The sequence below is a fragment of the Lynx rufus genome, unplaced genomic scaffold (genome assembly GCF_022079265.1).
Source record: "Lynx rufus isolate CCGP_SWC_20201006 ecotype Redwood Valley unplaced genomic scaffold, mLynRuf1.p SCAF_11, whole genome shotgun sequence".
NCBI classification, from domain to species: domain Eukaryota; kingdom Metazoa; phylum Chordata; class Mammalia; order Carnivora; family Felidae; genus Lynx; species Lynx rufus.
The window spans coordinates 59,808,613-59,828,161 of record NW_025814825.1 but is presented as its reverse complement, the minus strand read 5'-3'; the positions used below and the strand labels follow the sequence as shown (position 1 = coordinate 59,828,161).

General features: G+C 54.9%; 1 protein-coding gene across 1 annotated transcript in view; it reads right to left on the bottom strand.

Annotated features, from left to right (window-relative positions):
• Nucleotides 1–19,549, bottom strand: part of DMBT1 (deleted in malignant brain tumors 1) — an 81,182-nt gene that overhangs the window by 22,240 nt on the left and 39,393 nt on the right. The window contains 10 exon segments of the mRNA XM_047072452.1: nucleotides 1,856–2,179; nucleotides 4,779–4,805; nucleotides 5,415–5,444; nucleotides 6,256–6,579; nucleotides 9,099–9,422; nucleotides 12,014–12,040; nucleotides 12,658–12,687; nucleotides 13,499–13,822; nucleotides 16,342–16,665; nucleotides 19,265–19,291. Coding sequence (XP_046928408.1) covers nucleotides 1,856–2,179; nucleotides 4,779–4,805; nucleotides 5,415–5,444; nucleotides 6,256–6,579; nucleotides 9,099–9,422; nucleotides 12,014–12,040; nucleotides 12,658–12,687; nucleotides 13,499–13,822; nucleotides 16,342–16,665; nucleotides 19,265–19,291 — 1,761 coding nt within the window.

Below are 19,549 nucleotides of genomic sequence, written 5' to 3'. Positions count from 1 at the left end.
TGACTTCCATAACCAAACTTTATGGAGAAGGAGAGTGAGCCAGGGACTTGGGTACGAATATTTACTCCTTGTTGGTCTTACAGGTGGGTAGACAGGGGGGCCAGGTACCCAGAAGTCGTGACAGAGGGAAGAGCGAGACGTAGACATCTCGGGAAGGAGTCTTCGAAAAGAGTGTGTGGCGGGCCTCTTGACCACTGACACCTGCAATTGTCACCTTGCTGCACAGGCCTGCTGCTCGGCCAGCCCTGTTGGGAATGAAGGCTCTGCAGGAGGACCACCGGGTCCGTCCACGCCCATCTCGAAACCTGGCATGTCATTGTCTCCCTCAGAGGGCCTTTGCATCCTACCCACCCTGAGGTACGCATGCCTGAGTGGTGCTGGGTCAACCTGAAATGAGTCAGATATCCCAGTGCCTGTAACACACCATCACTGGTTACACTTTCACCCCCAGGGCACTGTTCATCTGCTTTGGATGGATGCACGGGACACAGATGAATCTGAGGGCGTTCCAAACAGCGAGCGATGGAGAGAATCCAGCATGCTCTGAGGTCCCTTCAGGAGAAGGGCAGTGGTCATCCGTGTCCCTTGTTCCACCCAACGTGTCGGCCCAGATTGCATTACAGCTGAAATCCAAACACAGAGGCCAGTTCCCTGAACCTGCACGCAGCTGTCTCCTGGGACAGCCTGAAACAACTAGATGAAACCTCCTGGGCTGATGGCCAGACGGGCCTCTTAGAGCTCCAGGTCTCTTTAAGAACCGCTGTGGTGACTAACTGACAAGCAGAAACACGGGATACCCATAATTTCGACCAAGAGCGGTGCTTCTCCCTGAGCGCCGAGAAGAAGGATGGGAACCATGAAAAGAGACATTCCCAGTGGGGTCACCTGAGACTCACCCGGGCAAACTGTAGATTGGGGTGAACAGCTGTAATAGAAAAACACCTCAAGGCAGACACAAAAGCACACAGGTGCTCCAACTGGATCCAAGGTCGAAGAAATCAGCCTAATCTCACAAACAGATGACTCCACGTGTCCTTGGGCAGACACAGCAAGGGCCCTCCATGAATCTCTCAGTCCTCTGGGAGCCGCACCCTATGTGGGGCCCCACTGCCATTGCTTGCCTTGCTGGGCCTGAGGACCGGCTTCCCGGCAGACGGAATGCCACCAGCAGGCCCACGAACACCCTCAGAACCACTGCATCCACGCCACGTGGAAACAGCTAGAATGGGTTGGACAGTTATGCTACGAAGATCCCAAGCCTCTCATCCCAGGTGCCATGCGCTCAGCCTTGACAAGGTTTCACAGGCTTTCTGCAGGGGGCCAAGCTCAGGCCCCGGGGTCCTAGGTGGCTCATCAGTGTTCCATGTACCACTCACCAGCCATTCCCTACCTCGATCCCCTTCTCCACCACTATCACTGTCGCCCCAGATGCGCCATCTAGACTGCAACCCTGCTCTCTAGGTTGGCTTCATGGAGGACCCAGAAGCAGAGGGCCACAAAGGAGTGAAGGTGGCTCATCTTTCAACCACATTCCCAAAAGGTGCGCCTTGAGAAAAGGGCCCTAGGAAATCAGGTGTGGACTCAGCAGATGATCCAGCTGACAAGCAGGGGGTCATTTTGCCTGCCCACCGAATGGTGAATGCACCTTGTCACCCACAGCGTCACCGATAAGCCCAAGCAATTTCTGTCCACAGAAAGAGGGCAGCTGCCCCTGTGGTCCACCTCTGTGGCACTCCAGGGGACAGCTGCGCCCAGGAGACCTAGAGACACAGATATCCAGGAGAGGTCGGGTGGGGACCCTGGAGAAAGGAGTGTGTCGGTTCTCAGTATTTGCCATGAGAGTTTTGAAGTTCACCTGAGCAGATGACACTGGCGTCCTCCCCATGGCGACAGTTGTGCGAGTTCCAGCCGTTGTGGGGGCAGCGCCACAGGTAGGACTCTTGCCCGGAGCAGCGCACGTCGTCCAGGACAATGGGCCCTGAGCCCTCACCAAAGCGGGCACTTCCCGGGGCCGACACGGCCCGGCCACAGCCCAGCTGCCTGCACACCACGTCGGCGTCATTGGTGTCCCAGCTGTCGTCACACACGGTGCCCCAGGAGCCTCGGTACAGGACCTCCACGCGGCCCTGACACTGGTCACTTCCATTCACCAGCCTCAGGGACAAACCTGTTTCGTTCCCTAGCAGGAGACAGGAAAATTATCTTTCTCTTCCTCCCTGGAGGTCTCAGTGGACAAGAATTACGTCAGGGACCATGACTTCTGCATGCAGGTTAAGGTTGCCCAGCACAGGACTCTCTGAAGCTTGCTCGCCATTATTCATCATTGAGGGGCTATTCAGATACCCTGGAGGGTCATGAGGTTTACGCATGTGCACGGTTTGGTGGCCCACAATGTCAGCATTGGGATTGCTGACTGGTCATGGGAAGCAGGGGCGAAGGGTGAAAGCCAGCCGCGTGCCTCCCTACCGCGATGACCAACCCAAGCGCCTACATCAAGCCCAGAGTTCCTACCCAGCCACCGTCAAGAAACTGTCCTAGACCTAGTGCTTGCAGACTCCACCTTCCCCTGACCGTCCTGTATCGTGCGCCCTACTACTGGGCCTGAGGGTTCTTGTGAAGGTTCCTTTATGCTGACCACTGACTCGTGTAACTCTTAAGCTCCGAGCTTGTACTCAATCTGACACAGTCCGTGAGCCCTCTGAATATCCTACCAGTGGGCAGGATTAACGATCACTGACTCTGAGCTGTGCACACCTACAGCAGCCCGGACCTGTGGGTGGCAGAAAAGAAACACAACATGGCAGCATCAGGTCTGCCGGCAGGAAGGTCATTTGCCAGGTTCAGCATGACAGCACACCTCATGAGTGATTGGGCTCACCTGGACCCAGCCCTTTGCACCCTGGGAGCTGGGCTGGGGCATGACCATTGTCTGGTTCTCATTCTTTCAGGCATGCGTTCAATGAGACCTCTGGTCTCCAAAGAAGATGGACACATGCAACAAACCCATGAGAAGACGACCGCTTCCGCAGCATTAGGAAAGGCAAGTCCTATCCACAGAGAGATGACTACAATGAAAGTGACAGAAGAAGTCGTGTCGTTGAGGATGTAGACAAAGCACAACTTCCAGACAGTGCTAATGGCACCCTACTTTGGTGTGGCTACTGTGGCAAACAGTACAGTGCTTCCACAAGCAAGAAACATAACGTCATCACTTGACCCACACATTCCACCCCTAGGTATATACCCAGGAGATCTGTAAACAGCTGTTCAAATATCAAAATTGTACACAGCAGTCATGGAAACACTATTCAAATGAGTCAACGATAAAATTAATCGACATGGCCTTCAACCGATGAATGGTTTAAAAGAAAAAAAAGGCTAGGGATTCATGGGGCCACTGTGTACGTGTGCCATCATGGTGAACCTTGAGAGAGTCTGCCATTGAAAGAAGCCAGCCACAAAAGGCCACATAAGCACGAATCCATTCATACGAAAATGCCAGAGTAAATAAATCCATACTGATGGAAGGCAGACAGGTGATGACCAGAGAGAAATGGGATTGGGTGTGAATGGTAACGGCATGGAATCTTCATCAGGGGCACGAACAATTCTGGAAGTAGATACTGTGATGGTGGCACCACGCTGACTATCCTAAAAACTCCGCACTCTAGACCTTAGGCTGGAGAATTGTGGGGTAGCGGTTATGCCCAGAGACCCCAAGAGCAGAAAGCAAGCACTATTTGGCCATTGGCTACAGTCCTGAGTCACACAGACCATCATCCCCGTCCTACTGTAGGACTGAAAGAAGCAGGAGCAGACACCCCTACGGTCCCTACGGAAGACGAGCTACCAGGCTCTGGGGGCAATCCAGGCCCTCTCAGTTGCTCCACGGACACTGCACTGTCAGCACAGAACTGGACCCGAAACCGGAGGCCAGCTCCAGAGTAGAGCGCGACATGGCCTGACACCCCTGGGAGAGGCAAGCCTCTGTGCCTGGACTGGGCAAATGTGGGCAGCATTCAGCAGAGAGCACTTGGGACAGAACAAAGCTCTGACAGGGAAGAGCCTCTTTCGGTCGGAAACCGCTTGCCTTGAGTTGTAGGTACAGACGCCATCGGTCCTATGAAGTCAAGTGGCCAAGACCCCTGTCCATGAGGGTCAAGGAGGCCCTAGTATCACATCTTGTCCCTGTCTCCTGAGGAATAGCACGGTGGCCATGCGGACCCTGACCCGGGAATCGGAGCCCATGCACATGGTTCCGGTGACTCATCTCTTCCCAAGCAGGTATCAGAGGCCTCCCAGCACATGTCAGCCAGAGAATGGGTGACAAACAGAGTCCTTCTCCTGGTGGCATGGGGACCTGGCGCTGGCATCGGCCCCTCATGTGCACAAAGCACAGCCATAGTGAGCCCGAGCACATAAGAGAAAACGGTGCTAAGACAAACACTGTGAGCAGCCGGTCCTGGGACTTGTACATCCCGTTGTTCCTGAAGCAAGACCCACCCACCACTAATGTCCTCATTATGGGAGACACTGACTCTCTCCTAGCCTAAGACAGGTGGAGCTGGGTTCCGGTCACTTGCAAACAAAAGCATCCTGACTAGTAGATCCCACAACCGGTAGGTGGCAGGAAATCATAATTCTTGTGGGGAAACAGAACGCCCCACACTGACTACGGTGGTTAGGGCGGAAGCCGAACCCACATTTAGGAATTTCACCCACGCCAGTTGGTTATGGTGTTGATGATAATATTTCGGCAGGAAATCAAGGATGCTTACCGTAGGAAGGACTTGTATACCACCAATCTGGAGAGACAGAGAGAAAGACACAAAAAGTAGAATTAGAAAGGAGGTGGATTCAATCAAGGTTGGCTCAAGTGACTATAAGGTGGGGCCAAGGATGATGATGTCTGAGTAGTTCTGCCGGATAGAGGAGAAAGGGGTCTTTGCCGAGAGGCTGCCAGGAGTAAAATCCCACTGTCGAATGTCCACCACAACGGCAACAAGGTGGTGCCATGTGCAAGGGTAACTGCCATGCTATCATGACACTGTTGTTGGGAAACGCATCGCATAGGCTCCACGTGGGGAGTAGGACGTGAAACATCTCTATTCTCACAACACATGGAGCGTTTGGTCCAGACAATGCAATCCAGCAGAAATGATCCCGAGACAGCCTGTCTGTCACCTAAAGTCTTAGTGAGGACGGTGTACCCAGAGGACTCTTATTTCACTGAGCCAGTAAGGACAGTCCGTGTGTTGTCAGCTCAACTGGGAGTGTCTACATAACTGAGAGGGACCAGGGAAGGCCCAGGAGAGAGAAAAGCTCCAGAGTCCCCCTTAGAAGTAAAGTTTGGGGCCAGGGCTGGCTTACAAGAGGAGACAGATGCTCAGGAGTCAAGAGGCAGCAGAACTCACCTGGTGTGGTCGTGGGCTGGGACTGGGCAGCTGTGAAGAGACAAGAGCACGTGAGACACCGCACAGAGCTGCCCCAACCGGACGCAAGGGGGAAGGATCTGAGCGGGTCAGATGCCATCGATGCTGGTCCCCAGCCACGGAGGGTAGGGCCCGTGACATCCACACCCTGGAAGGACGAGCCTCTTCAAAGGGCCAGGCACACCAAGAACATGATTTCCCATGTCAAGGTGAGGGGCTCCATGGCTACGAGTGGTGAGCGAGTTGACACAAACCCAACGTGTGCCTTGGGCTTTCAGCTGCTCACCGTGGCAGCAACACCGAGGAGTCCAGCCCCCGCCAACTTGCCACGGCTGATCTTTCAGGCCTAAGCAGGGCTCATGACAAGGTTTGTCTGGCAGTCATTGCAGAAGAAGCTGGCCCATCGCACCACAGACCCGCCGCACGGACCGGGCGTCACCCCTCCAGCGGGGGACACGCAGTCAGGGGCTCAGGACCCCAAACCCGCGGCGGCCGTAGCCACACGCATACAGGTTGGTCTGCAATCCTAGCCCCGGGATCCCCGCGACAGACCCCCATTCAGCAGGCTGATCACTCGCCGCCACCTGCACTGTTGCAGGAGGGCCAGTAACGGCTTCGCGGGGACTGGCAGTTTGGCACGTGTCCTACTTTGCCATCTCCACACCTGGCAGCCTGACAAAAACCGACACTGACACTGGAGGAGAGTAGAGGAGACGTGAGGAAGACAAGGATGGTATAAAGAGCTTCCAACGATCTGATCAGGACATGACGGCTCTCCTCCCTACCCAACAGCAAGAGAAACTCCCAACGACAAGAGGCTCACCTGAACAGATGACACTGGCGTCCTCTCCATGACCACAGTTGTGTAAGGTCCAGCCGTTGTGGGGGCAGCGCCACAGGTAGGACTCTTGCCCGGAGCAGTACACGTCATCCAGGACAATGGACCCTGAGCCCTGACCAAAGCGGGCACTTCCCGGGGCCGACAGAGCCCAGCCACAGCCCAGTTGCCTGCACACCACATTGGCGTCACTGATGTCCCAGCTGTCGTCACACACGGTGCCCCAGGAGCCTTGGTACAGGACTTCCACGCGGCCCTGACACCGGTCACCTCCATTCACCAGCCTCAGGGACAAACCTGCCTCGTTCCCTAGCAAGACAAAGAACAAAACCCACTGTCCATGTCTATCTTCTGGCCAAAGGCTTGAGGCTTGGTCCAGAATCAAAAGCTTGCTCACGGCCAGTCTTCCCTGGGCATCGTTCCCCTTCGAACATGCCAAGAGCTTAATCTTCAGCCCATGCATCCTAAGAGCTGAGACACCTAGACAGACCTGTCCAAAGAATGCCACGATGCAGGAAAGGAGGCTATGATGCAATGCATGTGAGTAGGAAGACAACCCCCATCCACGCTGGGCATGCTCACCAGGGCACCTTCTAGCCATCGCTGTCAGGCCAAGACCACTGCCCTATTAGGCAGCTTGTTGGCTTCTGTAGGGTCCTGCCTGGGTTCAGGCAGAGCCCCAGACCGGCCTACAACTTGGCAACAAAAGGTGGAATACTAGCACATGGGCCCCCTTCTTCCCAAGGCTATGCTCCACGGCCTAGGAGCCATGAGGGAGGTCTCAGGAGATTTGACAGACCTCCAAGGATTACATTAACCTCCTGCAGAACGGTCCGCACTGAACATCGATGCCACTGGGGTCAGGAGGCCAGCCCCATAGCGTCAGACCTGGGATCTGAGAGTCACCTCTTTCTGCTACCAAACACACACAGAGGGGCAAAGAGAGCAAACACATACCCCAAGTCTCCTCCTCTGACTTCCAAAACCAAACTTTATGTAGAAGGAGAGTGAGCCAGGGACTTGGGTACGAATATTTACTCCTTGTTGGTCTTATAGGTGGGTAGACAGGGGGGCCAGGTACCCAGAAGTCGTGACAGAGGGAAGAGCGAGACGTAGACATCTCGGGAAGGAGTCTTCGAAAAGAGTGTGTGGCGGGCCTCTTGACCACTGACACCTGCAATTGTCACCTTGCCGCACAGGCCTGCTGCTCGGCCAGCCCTGTTGGGAATGAAGGCTCTGCAGGAGGACCACCGGGTCCGTCCACACCCATCTCGAAACCTGGCATGTCATTGTCTCCCTCAGAGGGCCTTTGCATCCTACCCACCCTGAGGTATGCATGCCTGAGTGGTGCTGGGTCAACCTGAAATGAGTCAGATATCCCAGTGCCTGTAACACACCATCACTGGTTACACTTTCACCCCCAGGGCACTGTTCATCTGCTTTGGATGGATGCACGGGACACAGATGAATCTGAGGGCGTTCCAAACAGTGAGCGATGGAGAGAATCCAGCATGCTCTGAGGTCCCTTCAGGAGAAGGGCAGTGGTCATCCGTGTCCCTTGTTCCACCCAACGGGTCGGCCCAGATTGCATTACAGCTGAAATCCAAACACAGAGGCCAGTTCCCTGAACCTGCACGCAGCTGTCTCCTGGGACAGCCTGAAACAACTAGATGAAACCTCCTGGGCTGATGGCCAGACGGGCCTCTTAGAGCTCCAGGTCTCTTTAAGAACCGCTGTGGTGACTAACTGACAAGCAGAAACACGGGATACCCATAATTTCGACCAAGAGCGGTGCTTCTCCCTGAGCGCTGAGAAGAAGGATGGGAACCATGAAAAGAGACATTCCCAGTGGGGTCACCTGAGACTCACCCGGGCAAACTGTAGATTGGGGTGAACAGCTGTAATAGAAAAACACCTCAAGGCAGACACAAAAGCACACAGGTGCTCCAACTGGATCCAAGGTCGAAGAAATCAGCCTAATCTCACAAGCAGATGACTCCACGTGTCCTTGGGCAGACACAGCAAGGGCCCTCCATGAATCTCTCAGTCCTCTGGGAGCCCCACCCTGTGTGGGGCCCCACTGCCATTGCTTGCCTTGCTGGGCCTGAGGACTGGCTTTCCGGCAGACGGAATGCCACCAGCAGGCCCACGAACACCCTCAGAACCACTGCATCCACGCCACGTGGAAACAGCTAGAATGGGTTGGACAGTTATGCTACGAAGATCCCAAGCCTCTCATCCCAGGTGCCATGCGCTCAGCCTTGACAAGGTTTCACAGGCTTTCTGCAGGGGGCCAAGCTCAGGCCCCGGGGTCCTAGGTGGCTCATCAGTGTTCCATGTACCACTCACCAGCCATTCCCTACCTCGATCCCCTTCTCCACCACTATCACTGTCGCCCCAGATGCGCAATCTAGACTGCAACCCTGCTCTCTAGGTTGGCTTCATGGAGGACCCAGAAGCAGAGGGCCACAAAGGAGTGAAGGTGGCTCATCTTTCAACCACATTCCCAAAAGGTGCGCCTTGAGAAAAGGGCCCTAGGAAATCAGGTGTGGACTCAGCAGATGATCCAGCTGACAAGCAGGGGGTCATTTTGCCTGCCCACCGAATGGTGAATGCACCTTGTCACCCACAGTGTCACCGATAAGCCCAAGCAATTTCTGTCCACAGAAAGAGGGCAGCTGCCCCTGTGGTCCACCTCTGTGGCACTCCAGGGGACAGCTGCGCCCAGGAGACCTAGACACACAGATATCCAGGAGAGGTCGGGTGGGGACCCTGGAGAAAGGAGTGTGTCGGTTCTCAGTATCTGCCATGAGAGTTTTGAAGTTCACCTGAGCAGATGACACTGGCGTCCTCCCCATGGCGACAGTTGTGCGAGTTCCAGCCGTTGTGGGGGCAGCGCCACAGGTAGGACTCTTGCCCGGAGCAGCGCACGTCGTCCAGGACAATGGGCCCTGAGCCCTCACCAAAGCGGGCACTTCCCGGGGCCGACATGGCCCGGCCACAGCCCAGCTGCCTGCACACCACGTCGGCGTCATTGGTGTCCCAGCTGTCGTCACACACGGTGCCCCAGGAGCCTCGGTACAGGACCTCCACGCGGCCCTGACACTGGTCACCTCCATTCACCAGCCTCAGGGACAAACCTGTTTCGTTCCCTAGCAGGAGACAGGAAAATTATCTTTCTCTTCCTCCCTGGAGGAAAAGCCCTGGAGGTCTCAGTGGACAAGAATTACGTCAGGGACCATGACTTCTGCATGCAGGTTAAGGTTGCCCAGCACAGGACTCTCTGAAGCTTGCTCGCCATTATTCATCATTGAGGGGCTATTCAGATACCCTGGAGGGTCATGAGGTTTACGCATGTGCACGGTTTGGTGGCCCACAATGTCAGCATTGGGATTGCTGACTGGTCATGGGAAGCAGGGGCGAAGGGTGAAAGCCAGCCGCGTGCCTCCCTACCGCGATGACCAACCCAAGCGCCTACATCAAGCCCAGAGTTCCTACCCAGCCACCGTCAAGAAACTGTCCTAGACCTAGTGCTTGCAGACTCCACCTTCCCCTGACCGTCCTATATCGTGCGCCCTACTACTGGGCCTGAGGGTTCTTGTGAAGGCTCCTTTATGCTGACCACTGACTCGTGTCGCTCTTAAGCCCCGAGCTTGTACTCAATCTGACACAGTCCGTGAGCCCTCTGAATATCCTACCAGTGGGCAGGACTAACGATCACTGACTCTGAGCTGTGCACACCTACAGCAGCCCGGACCTGTGGGTGGCAGAAAAGAAACACAACATGGCAGCATCAGGTCTGCCGGCAGGAAGGTCATTTGCCAGGTTCAGCACGACAGCACACCTCATGAGTGATCGGGCTCACCAGCCCTTTGCACCCTGTGAGCTGGGCTGGGGCATGACCATTGTCTGGTTCTCATTCTTTCAGGCATGCGTTCAATGAGACCTCTGGTCTCCAAAGAAGATGGACACACGCAACAAACCCACGAGAAGACGACCGCTTCCGCAGCCGTTAGGAAACGGCAAATCCTATCCACAGAGAGATGACTACAATGAAAGTGACAGAGGAAGTCGTGTCGTTGAGGATGTAGACAAAGCACAACTTCCAGACACTGCTAATGGCACCCTACGTTGGTGTGGCCACTGTGGCAAACAGTTCAGTGCTTCCACAAGTAAGAAACATAACGTCATCACTTGACCCACACATTCCACCCCTAGGTATATACCCAGGAGATCTGTAAACAGCTGTTCAAATATCAAAATTGTACACAGCAGTCATGGAAAGGCTATTCAAATGAGTCAACGATAAAATTAATCGACATGGCCTTCAACCGATGAATGGTTTAAAAAACAAAAAAAAAAGGAAAGGCTAGGGATTCATGGGGCCACTGTGTACGTGTGCCATCATGGTGAACCTTGAGAGAGTCTGCCATTGAAAGAAGCCAGCCACAAAAGGCCACATAAGCACGAATCCATTCATACGAAAATGCCAGAGTAAATAGATGCATATTGATAGAAGGCAGACAGGTGATGACCAGAGAGAAATGGGATTGGGTGTGAATGGTAACGGCATGGAATCTTCATCAGGGGCACGAACAATTCTGGAAGTAGATACTGTGATGGTGGCACCGCGCTGACTATCCTAAAAACTCCGCACTCTAGACCTTAGGCTGGAGAATTGTGGGGTAGCGGTTATGCCCAGAGACCCCAAGAGCAGAAAGCAAGCACTATTTGGCCATTGGCTACAGTCCTGAGTCACACAGACCATCATCCCCGTCCTACTGTAGGACTGAAAGAAGCAGGAGCAGACACCCCTACGGTCCCTACGGAAGACGAGCTACCAGGCTCTGGGGGCAATCCAGGCCCTCTCAGTTGCTCCACGGACACTGCACTGTCAGCACCGAACTGGACCCGAAACCGGAGGCCAGCTCCAGAGTAGAGCGCGACATGGCCTGACACCCCTGGGAGAGGCAAGCCTCTGTGCCTGGACTGGGCAAATGTGGGCAGCATTCAGCAGAGAGCACTTGGGACAGAACAAAGCTCTGACAGGGAAGAGCCTCTTTCGGTCGGAAACCGCTTGCCTTGAGTTGTAGGTACAGACGCCATCGGTCCTGTGAAGTCAAGTGGCCAAGACCCCTGTCCATGAGGGTCAAGGAGGCCCTAGTATCACATCTTGTCCCTGTCTCCTGAGGAATAGCACGGTGGCCATGCGGACCCTGACCCGGGAATCAGAGCCCATGCACATGGTTCCGGTGACTCATCTCTTCCCAAGCAGGTATCAGAGGCCTCCCAGCACATGTCAGCCAGAGAATGGGTGACAAACAGAGTCCTTCTCCTGGTGGCATGGGGACCTGGCGCTGGCATCGGCCCCTCATGTGCACAAAGCACAGCCATAGTGAGCCCGAGCACATAAGAGAAAACGGTGCTAAGACAAACACTGTGAGCAGCCGGTCCTGGGACTTGTACATCCCGTTGTTCCTGAAGCAAGACCCACCCACCACTAATGTCCTCATTATGGGAGACACTGACTCTCTCCTAGCCTAAGACAGGTGGAGCTGGGTTCCGGTCACTGATCCCACAACCGGTAGGTGGCAGGAAATCATAATTCTTGTGGGGAAACAGAACGCCCCACACTGACTACGGTGGTTAGGGCGGAAGCCGAACCCACATTTAGGAATTTCACCCACGCCAGTTGGTTATGGTGTTGATGATAACATTTCGGCAGGAAATCAAGGATGCTTACCGTAGGAAGGACTTGTATACCACCAATCTGGAGAGACAGAGAGAGAGAGACAGAAACAAAAAGTAGAATTAGAAAGGAGGTGGAGTCAATCCAGGTTGGCTCAAGTGACTATTAGGTGGGGCCAATGGTGGTGGTATCTGAGGAGTTCTGCCGGATAGAGGAGAAAGGGGTCTCTGCTAAGAGCCTGCCAAGAGCCAAAATCCCACAGTCGAACGTCCACCACAACGGCAACAAGGTGGTGCCAGGTACAACGGTAACTGCCGTGCTATCATGACACTGTTGTTGGGAAATGCATCGCGTAGGCTCCACGTGGGGAGTAGGACGTGAAAACATCTCTATTCTGCCAACACATGGAGCGTTTGGTCCAGACAATGCAATCCAGCAGAAATGATCCCGAGACAGCCTGTCTGTCACCTAAAGTCTTAGTGAGGACGGTGTACCCAGAGGACTCTTATTTCGCTGAGCCAGTAAGGACAGTCCGTGTGTTGTCAGCTCAACTGGGAGTGTCTACATAACTGAGAGGGACCAGGGAAGGCCCAGGAGAGAGAAAAGCTCCAGAGTCCCCCTTAGAAGTAAAGTTTGGGGCCAGGGCTGGCTTACAAGAGGAGACAGATGCTCAGGAGTCAAGAGGCAGCAGAACTCACCTGGTGTGGTCGTGGGCTGGGACTGGGCAGCTGTGAAGAGACAAGAGCACGTGAGACACCGCACAGAGCTGCCGCAACCGGACGCAAGGGGGAAGGATCTGAGCGGGTCAGATGCCATCGATGCTGGTCCCCAGCCACGGAGGGTAGGGCCCGTGACATCCACACCCTGGAAGGACGACCCTCTTCAAAGGGCCAGGCACACCAAGAACATGATTTCCCATGTCAAGGTGAGGGGCTCCATGGCTACGAGTGGTGAGCGAGTTGACACAAACCCAACGTGTGCCTTGGGCTTTCAGCTGCTCACCGTGGCAGCAACACCGAGGAGTCCAGCCCCCGCCAACATGCCACGGCTGATCTTTCAGGCCTAAGCAGGGCTCATGACAAGGTCTGTCTGGCAGTCATTGCAGAAGAAGCTGGCCCATCGCACCACAGACCCGCCGCACGGACCGGGCGTCACCCCTCCAGCGGGGGACACGCAGTCAGGGGCTCAGGACCCCAAACCCGCGGCGGCCGTAGCCACACGCATACAGGTTGGTCTGCAATCCTAGCCCCGGGATCCCCGCGACAGACCCCCATTCAGCAGGCTGATCACTCGCCGCCACCTGCACTGTTGCAGGAGGGCCAGTAACGGCTTCGCGGGGACTGGCAGTTTGGCACGTGTCCTACTTTGCCATCTCCACACCTGGCAGCCTGACAAAAACCGACACTGACACTGGAGGAGAGTAGAGGAGACGTGAAGAAGACAAGGATGGTATAAAGAGCTTCCAACGATCTGATCAGAACAGGACGTCTCTCTTCCCTACCCGACAGCAAGAGAAACTCCCAACGACAAGAGGCTCACCTGAACAGATGACACTGGCGTCCTCCCCATGGGCACAGTTGTGCGAGTTCCAGCCGTTGTGGGGGCAGCGCCACAGGTAGGACTCTTGCCCGGAGCAGCGCACGTTGTCCAGGACAATGGGCCCTGAGCCCTGACCAAAGCGGGCACTTCCCGGGGCCGACACGGCCCAGCCACAGCCCAGCTGCCTGCACACCACGTTGGCGTCATTGATGTCCCAGTCGTCGTCACACACGGTGCCCCAGGAGCCTTGGTACAGGACTTCCACGCGGCCCTGACACCGGTCACCTCCATTCACCAGCCTCAGGGACAAACCTGCCTCGTTCCCTAGCAAGACAAAGAACAAAACCCACTGTCCATGTCTATCTTCTGGCCAAAGGCTTAAGGCTTGGTCCAGACTCAAAAGCGTGCTCACGGCCAGTCTTCCCCGGGCATCGTTCCCTTTCGAACATGCCAAGAGCTTAATCTTCAGCCCATGCACCCTGAGAGCTGAGACACCTAGACAGACCTGTCCAAAGGATGCCACCATGCAGGAAAGGACACTAATACGCAATTCATGCGAGTAAGAACACAACCCCCATCCACGCTGGGCATGCTCACGAGGGCATCTTCCAGCCATCGCTGTCAGGCCGAGACCACTGCCCTGTTGGGCAGCTTGTTGGCTTCTGTAGGGTCCTGCCTGGGTTCGGGCAGAGCCCCAGGACCTGCTGGCAACGTGGCAAGAAAGGTGGAATACTAGCACATGGGCCCCCTTCTTCCCAAGGCTACGCTCCACGGCCTGCGAGCCATGAGAGAGGTCTCAGGAGATTGGACAGACCTCCAAGCATTACATTAACCTCCTGCAGAACGGTCAGCACTGAACATCGATCCCACTGGAGCCAGGGGGCTATCCGCATAGCGTCAGACCTGGGATCTGAGAGTCACCTCTTTCTGCTACCAAACACACACAGAGGGGCAAAGAGAGCAAAGACACACCCCGAGTCTCCTCCTGTGACTTCCATAACCAAACTTTATGGAGAAGGAGAGTGAGCCAGGGACTTGGGTACGAATATTTACTCCTTGTTGGTCTTACAGGTGGGTAGACAGGGGGGCCAGGTACCCAGAAGTCGTGACAGAGGGAAGAGCGAGACGTAGACATCTCGGGAAGGAGTCTTCGAAAAGAGTGTGTGGCGGGCCTCTTGACCACTGACACCTGCAATTGTCACCTTGCTGCACAGGCCTGCTGCTCGGCCAGCCCTGTTGGGAACGAAGGCTCTGCAGGAGGACCACCGGGTCCGTCCACACCCATCTCGAAACCTGGCATGTCATTGTCTCCCTCAGAGGGCCTTTGCATCCTACCCAGCCTGAGGTATGCATGCCTGAGTGGTGCTGGGTCAACCTGAAATGAGTCAGATATCCCAGTGCCTGTAACACACCATCACTGGTTACACCTTCACCCCCAGGGCACTGTTCATCTGCTTTGGATGGATGCACGGGACACAGATGAATCTGAGGGCGTTCCAAACAGCGAGCGATGGAGAGAATCCAGCATGCTCTGAGGTCCCTTCAGGAGAAGGGCAGTGGTCATCCGTGTCCCTTGTTCCACCCAACGTGTCGGCCCAGATTGCATTACAGCTGAAATCCAAACACAGAGGCCAGTTCCCTGAACCTGCATGCAGCTGTCTCCTGGGACAGCCTGAAACAACTAGATGAAACCTCCTGGGCTGATGGCCAGACGGGCCTCTTAGAGCTCCAGGTCTCTTTAAGAACCGCTGTGGTGACTAACTGACAAGCAGAAACACGGGATACCCATAATTTCGACCAAGAGCGGTGCTTCTCCCTGAGCGCCGAGAAGAAGGATGGGAACCATGAAAAGAGACATTCCCAGTGGGGTCACCTGAGACTCACCCGGGCAAACTGTAGATTGGGGTGAACAGCTGTAATAGAAAAACACCTCAAGGCAGACACAAAAGCACACAGGTGCTCCAACTGGATCCAAGGTCGAAGAAATCAGCCTAATCTCACAAGCAGATGACTCCACGTGTCCTTGGGCAGACACAGCAAGGGCCCTCCATGAATCTCTCAGTCCTCTGGGAGCCCCACCCTGTGTGGGGCCCCACTGCCATTGCTTGCCTTGCTGGGCCTGAGGACTGGCTTTCCGGCAGACGGAATGCCACCAGCAGGCCCACGAACACCCTCAGAACCACTGCATCCACGCCACGTGGAAACAGCTAGAATGGGTTGGACAGTTATGCTACGAAGATCCCAAGCCTCTCATCCCAGGTGCCATGCGCTCAGCCTTGACAAGGTTTCACAGGCTTTCTGCAGGGGGCCAAGCTCAGGCCCCGGGGTCCTAGGTGGCTCATCAGTGTTCCATGTACCACTCACCAGCCATTCCCTACCTCGATCCCCTTCTCCACCACTATCACTGTCGCCCCAGATGCGCAATCTAGACTGCAATCCTGCTCTCTAGGTTGGCTTCATGGAGGACCCAGAAGCAGAGGGCCACAAAGGAGTGAAGGTGGCTCATCTTTCAACCACATTCCCAAAAGGTGCGCCTTGAGAAAAGGGCCCCAGGAAATCAGGTGTGGACTCAGCAGATGATCCAGCTGACAAGCAGGGGGTCATTTTGCCTGCCCACTGAATGGTGAATGCACCTTGTCACCCACAGCGTCACCGATAAGCCCAAGCAATTTCTGTCCACAGAAAGAGGGCAGCTGCCCCTGTGGTCCACCTCTGTGGCACTCCAGGGGACAGCTGCGCCCAGGAGACCTAGAGACACAGATATCCAGGAGAGGTCGGGTGGGGACCCTGGAGAAAGGAGTGTGTCGGTTCTCAGTATTTGCCATGAGAGTTTTGAAGTTCACCTGAGCAGATGACACTGGCGTCCTCCCCATGGCGACAGTTGTGCGAGTTCCAGCCGTTGTGGGGGCAGCGCCACAGGTAGGACTCTTGCCCGGAGCAGCGCACGTCGTCCAGGACAATGGGCCCTGAGCCCTCACCAAAGCGGGCACTTCCCGGGGCCGACACGGCCCGGCCACAGCCCAGCTGCCTGCACACCACGTCGGCGTCATTGGTGTCCCAGCTGTCGTCACACACGGTGCCCCAGGAGCCTCGGTACAGGACCTCCACGCGGCCCTGACACTGGTCACTTCCATTCACCAGCCTCAGGGACAAACCTGTTTCGTTCCCTAGCAGGAGACAGGAAAATTATCTTTCTCTTCCTCCCTGGAGGTCTCAGTGGACAAGAATTACGTCAGGGACCATGACTTCTGCATGCAGGTTAAGGTTGCCCAGCACAGGACTCTCTGAAGCTTGCTCGCCATTATTCATCATTGAGGGGCTATTCAGATACCCTGGAGGGTCATGAGGTTTACGCATGTGCACGGTTTGGTGGCCCACAATGTCAGCATTGGGATTGCTGACTGGTCATGGGAAGCAGGGGCGAAGGGTGAAAGCCAGCCGCGTGCCTCCCTACTGCGATGACCAACCCAAGCGCCTACATCAAGCCCAGAGCTCCTACCCAGCCACCGTCAAGAAACTGTCCTAGACCTAGTGCTTGCAGACTCCACCTTCCCCTGACCGTCCTATATCGTGCGCCCTACTACTGGGCCTGAGGGTTCTTGGGAAGGCTCCTTTATGCTGACCACTGACTCGTGTCGCTCTTAAGCCCCGAGCTTGTACTCAATCTGACACAGTCCGTGAGCCCTCTGAATATCCTACCAGTGGGCAGGACTAACGATCACTGACTCTGAGCTGTGCACACCTACAGCAGCCCGGACCTGTGGGTGGCAGAAAAGAAACACAACATGGCAGCATCAGGTCTGCCGGCAGGAAGGTCATTTGCCAGGTTCAGCACGACAGCACACCTCATGAGTGATCGGGCTCACCAGCCCTTTGCACCCTGTGAGCTGGGCTGGGGCATGACCATTGTCTGGTTCTCATTCTTTCAGGCATGCGTTCAATGAGACCTCTGGTCTCCACAGAAGATGGACACACGCAACAAACCCACGAGAAGACGACCGCTTCCGCAGCCGTTAGGAAACGGCAAATCCTATCCACAGAGAGATGACTACAATGAAAGTGACAGAGGAAGTCGTGTCGTTGAGGATGTAGACAAAGCACAACTTCCAGACACTGCTAATGGCACCCTACGTTGGTGTGGCCACTGTGGCAAACAGTTCAGTGCTTCCACAAGTAAGAAACATAACGTCATCACTTGACCCACACATTCCACCCCTAGGTATATACCCAGGAGATCTGTAAACAGCTGTTCAAATATCAAAATTGTACACAGCAGTCATGGAAAGGCTATTCAAATGAGTCAACGATAAAATTAATCGACATGGCCTCCAACCGATGAATGGTTTAAAAAACAAAAAAAAGGAAAGGCTAGGGATTCATGGGGCCACTGTGTACGTGTGCCATCATGGTGAACCTTGAGAGAGTCTGCCATTGAAAGAAGCCAGCCACAAAAGGCCACATAAGCACGAATCCATTCATACGAAAATGCCAGAGTAAATAGATGCATATTGATAGAAGGCAGACAGGTGATGACCAGAGAGAAATGGGATTGGGTGTGAATGGTAACGGCATGGAATCTTCATCAGGGGCACGAACAATTCTGGAAGTAGATACTGTGATGGTGGCACCGCGCTGACTATCCTAAAAACTCCGCACTCTAGACCTTAGGCTGGAGAATTGTGGGGTAGCGGTTATGCCCAGAGACCCCAAGAGCAGAAAGCAAGCACTATTTGGCCATTGGCTACAGTCCTGAGTCACACAGACCATCATCCCCGTCCTACTGTAGGACTGAAAGAAGCAGGAGCAGACACCCCTACGGTCCCTACGGAAGACGAGCTACCAGGCTCTGGGGGCAATCCAGGCCCTCTCAGTTGCTCCACGGACACTGCACTGTCAGCACAGAACTGGACCCGAAACCGGAGGCCAGCTCCAGAGTAGAGCGCGACATGGCCTGACACCCCTGGGAGAGGCAAGCCTCTGTGCCTGGACTGGGCAAATGTGGGCAGCATTCAGCAGAGAGCACTTGGGACAGAACAAAGCTCTGACAGGGAAGAGCCTCTTTCGGTCGGAAACCGCTTGCCTTGAGTTGTAGGTACAGACGCCATCGGTCCTGTGAAGTCAAGTGGCCAAGACCCCTGTCCATGAGGGTCAAGGAGGCCCTAGTATCACATCTTGTCCCTGTCTCCTGAGGAATAGCACGGTGGCCATGCGGACCCTGACCCGGGAATCGGAGCCCATGCACATGGTTCCGGTGACTCATCTCTTCCCAAGCAGGTATCAGAGGCCTCCCAGCACATGTCAGCCAGAGAATGGGTGACAAACAGAGTCCTTCTCCTGGTGGCATGGGGACCTGGCGCTGGCATCGGCCCCTCATGTGCACAAAGCACAGCCATAGTGAGCCCGAGCACATAAGAGAAAACGGTGCTAAGACAAACACTGTGAGCAGCCGGTCCTGGGACTTGTACATCCCGTTGTTCCTGAAGCAAGACCCACCCACCACTAATGTCCTCATTTGGGAGACACTGACTCTCTTCCAGCATAAGACAGGTGGAGCTGGGTTCCGGTCACTTGCGAACAAAAGCATCCTGACTAGTAGATCCCACAACCAGTAGGTGGCAGGAAATCATAATTCTTGTGGGAAACAGAACGCCCCACACTGACTACGGTGGTTAGGGCGGAAGCCGAACCCACATTTAGGAATTTCACCCACGCCAGTTGGTTATGGTGTTGATGATAATATTTCGGCAGGAAATCAAGGATGCTTACCGTAGGAAGGACTTGTATACCACCAATCTGGAGAGACAGAGAGAGAGACACACACAAAAAAGTAGAATTAGAAAGGAGGTGGAGTCAATCAAGGTTGGCTCAAGTGACTATTAGGTGGGACCAAGTATAATGGCATCTGAGTGCCGGCTAGAGGAGAAAGGGGTCTCTGCTAAGAGCCTGCCAAGAGCCACAATCCCACCATCAAATGTCCAGCACAATGGCAACAAGGTGGTGTCATGTGCAAGGGTAACTGCCATGCTTTCGTGACCCTGTTGTTGGGAAACG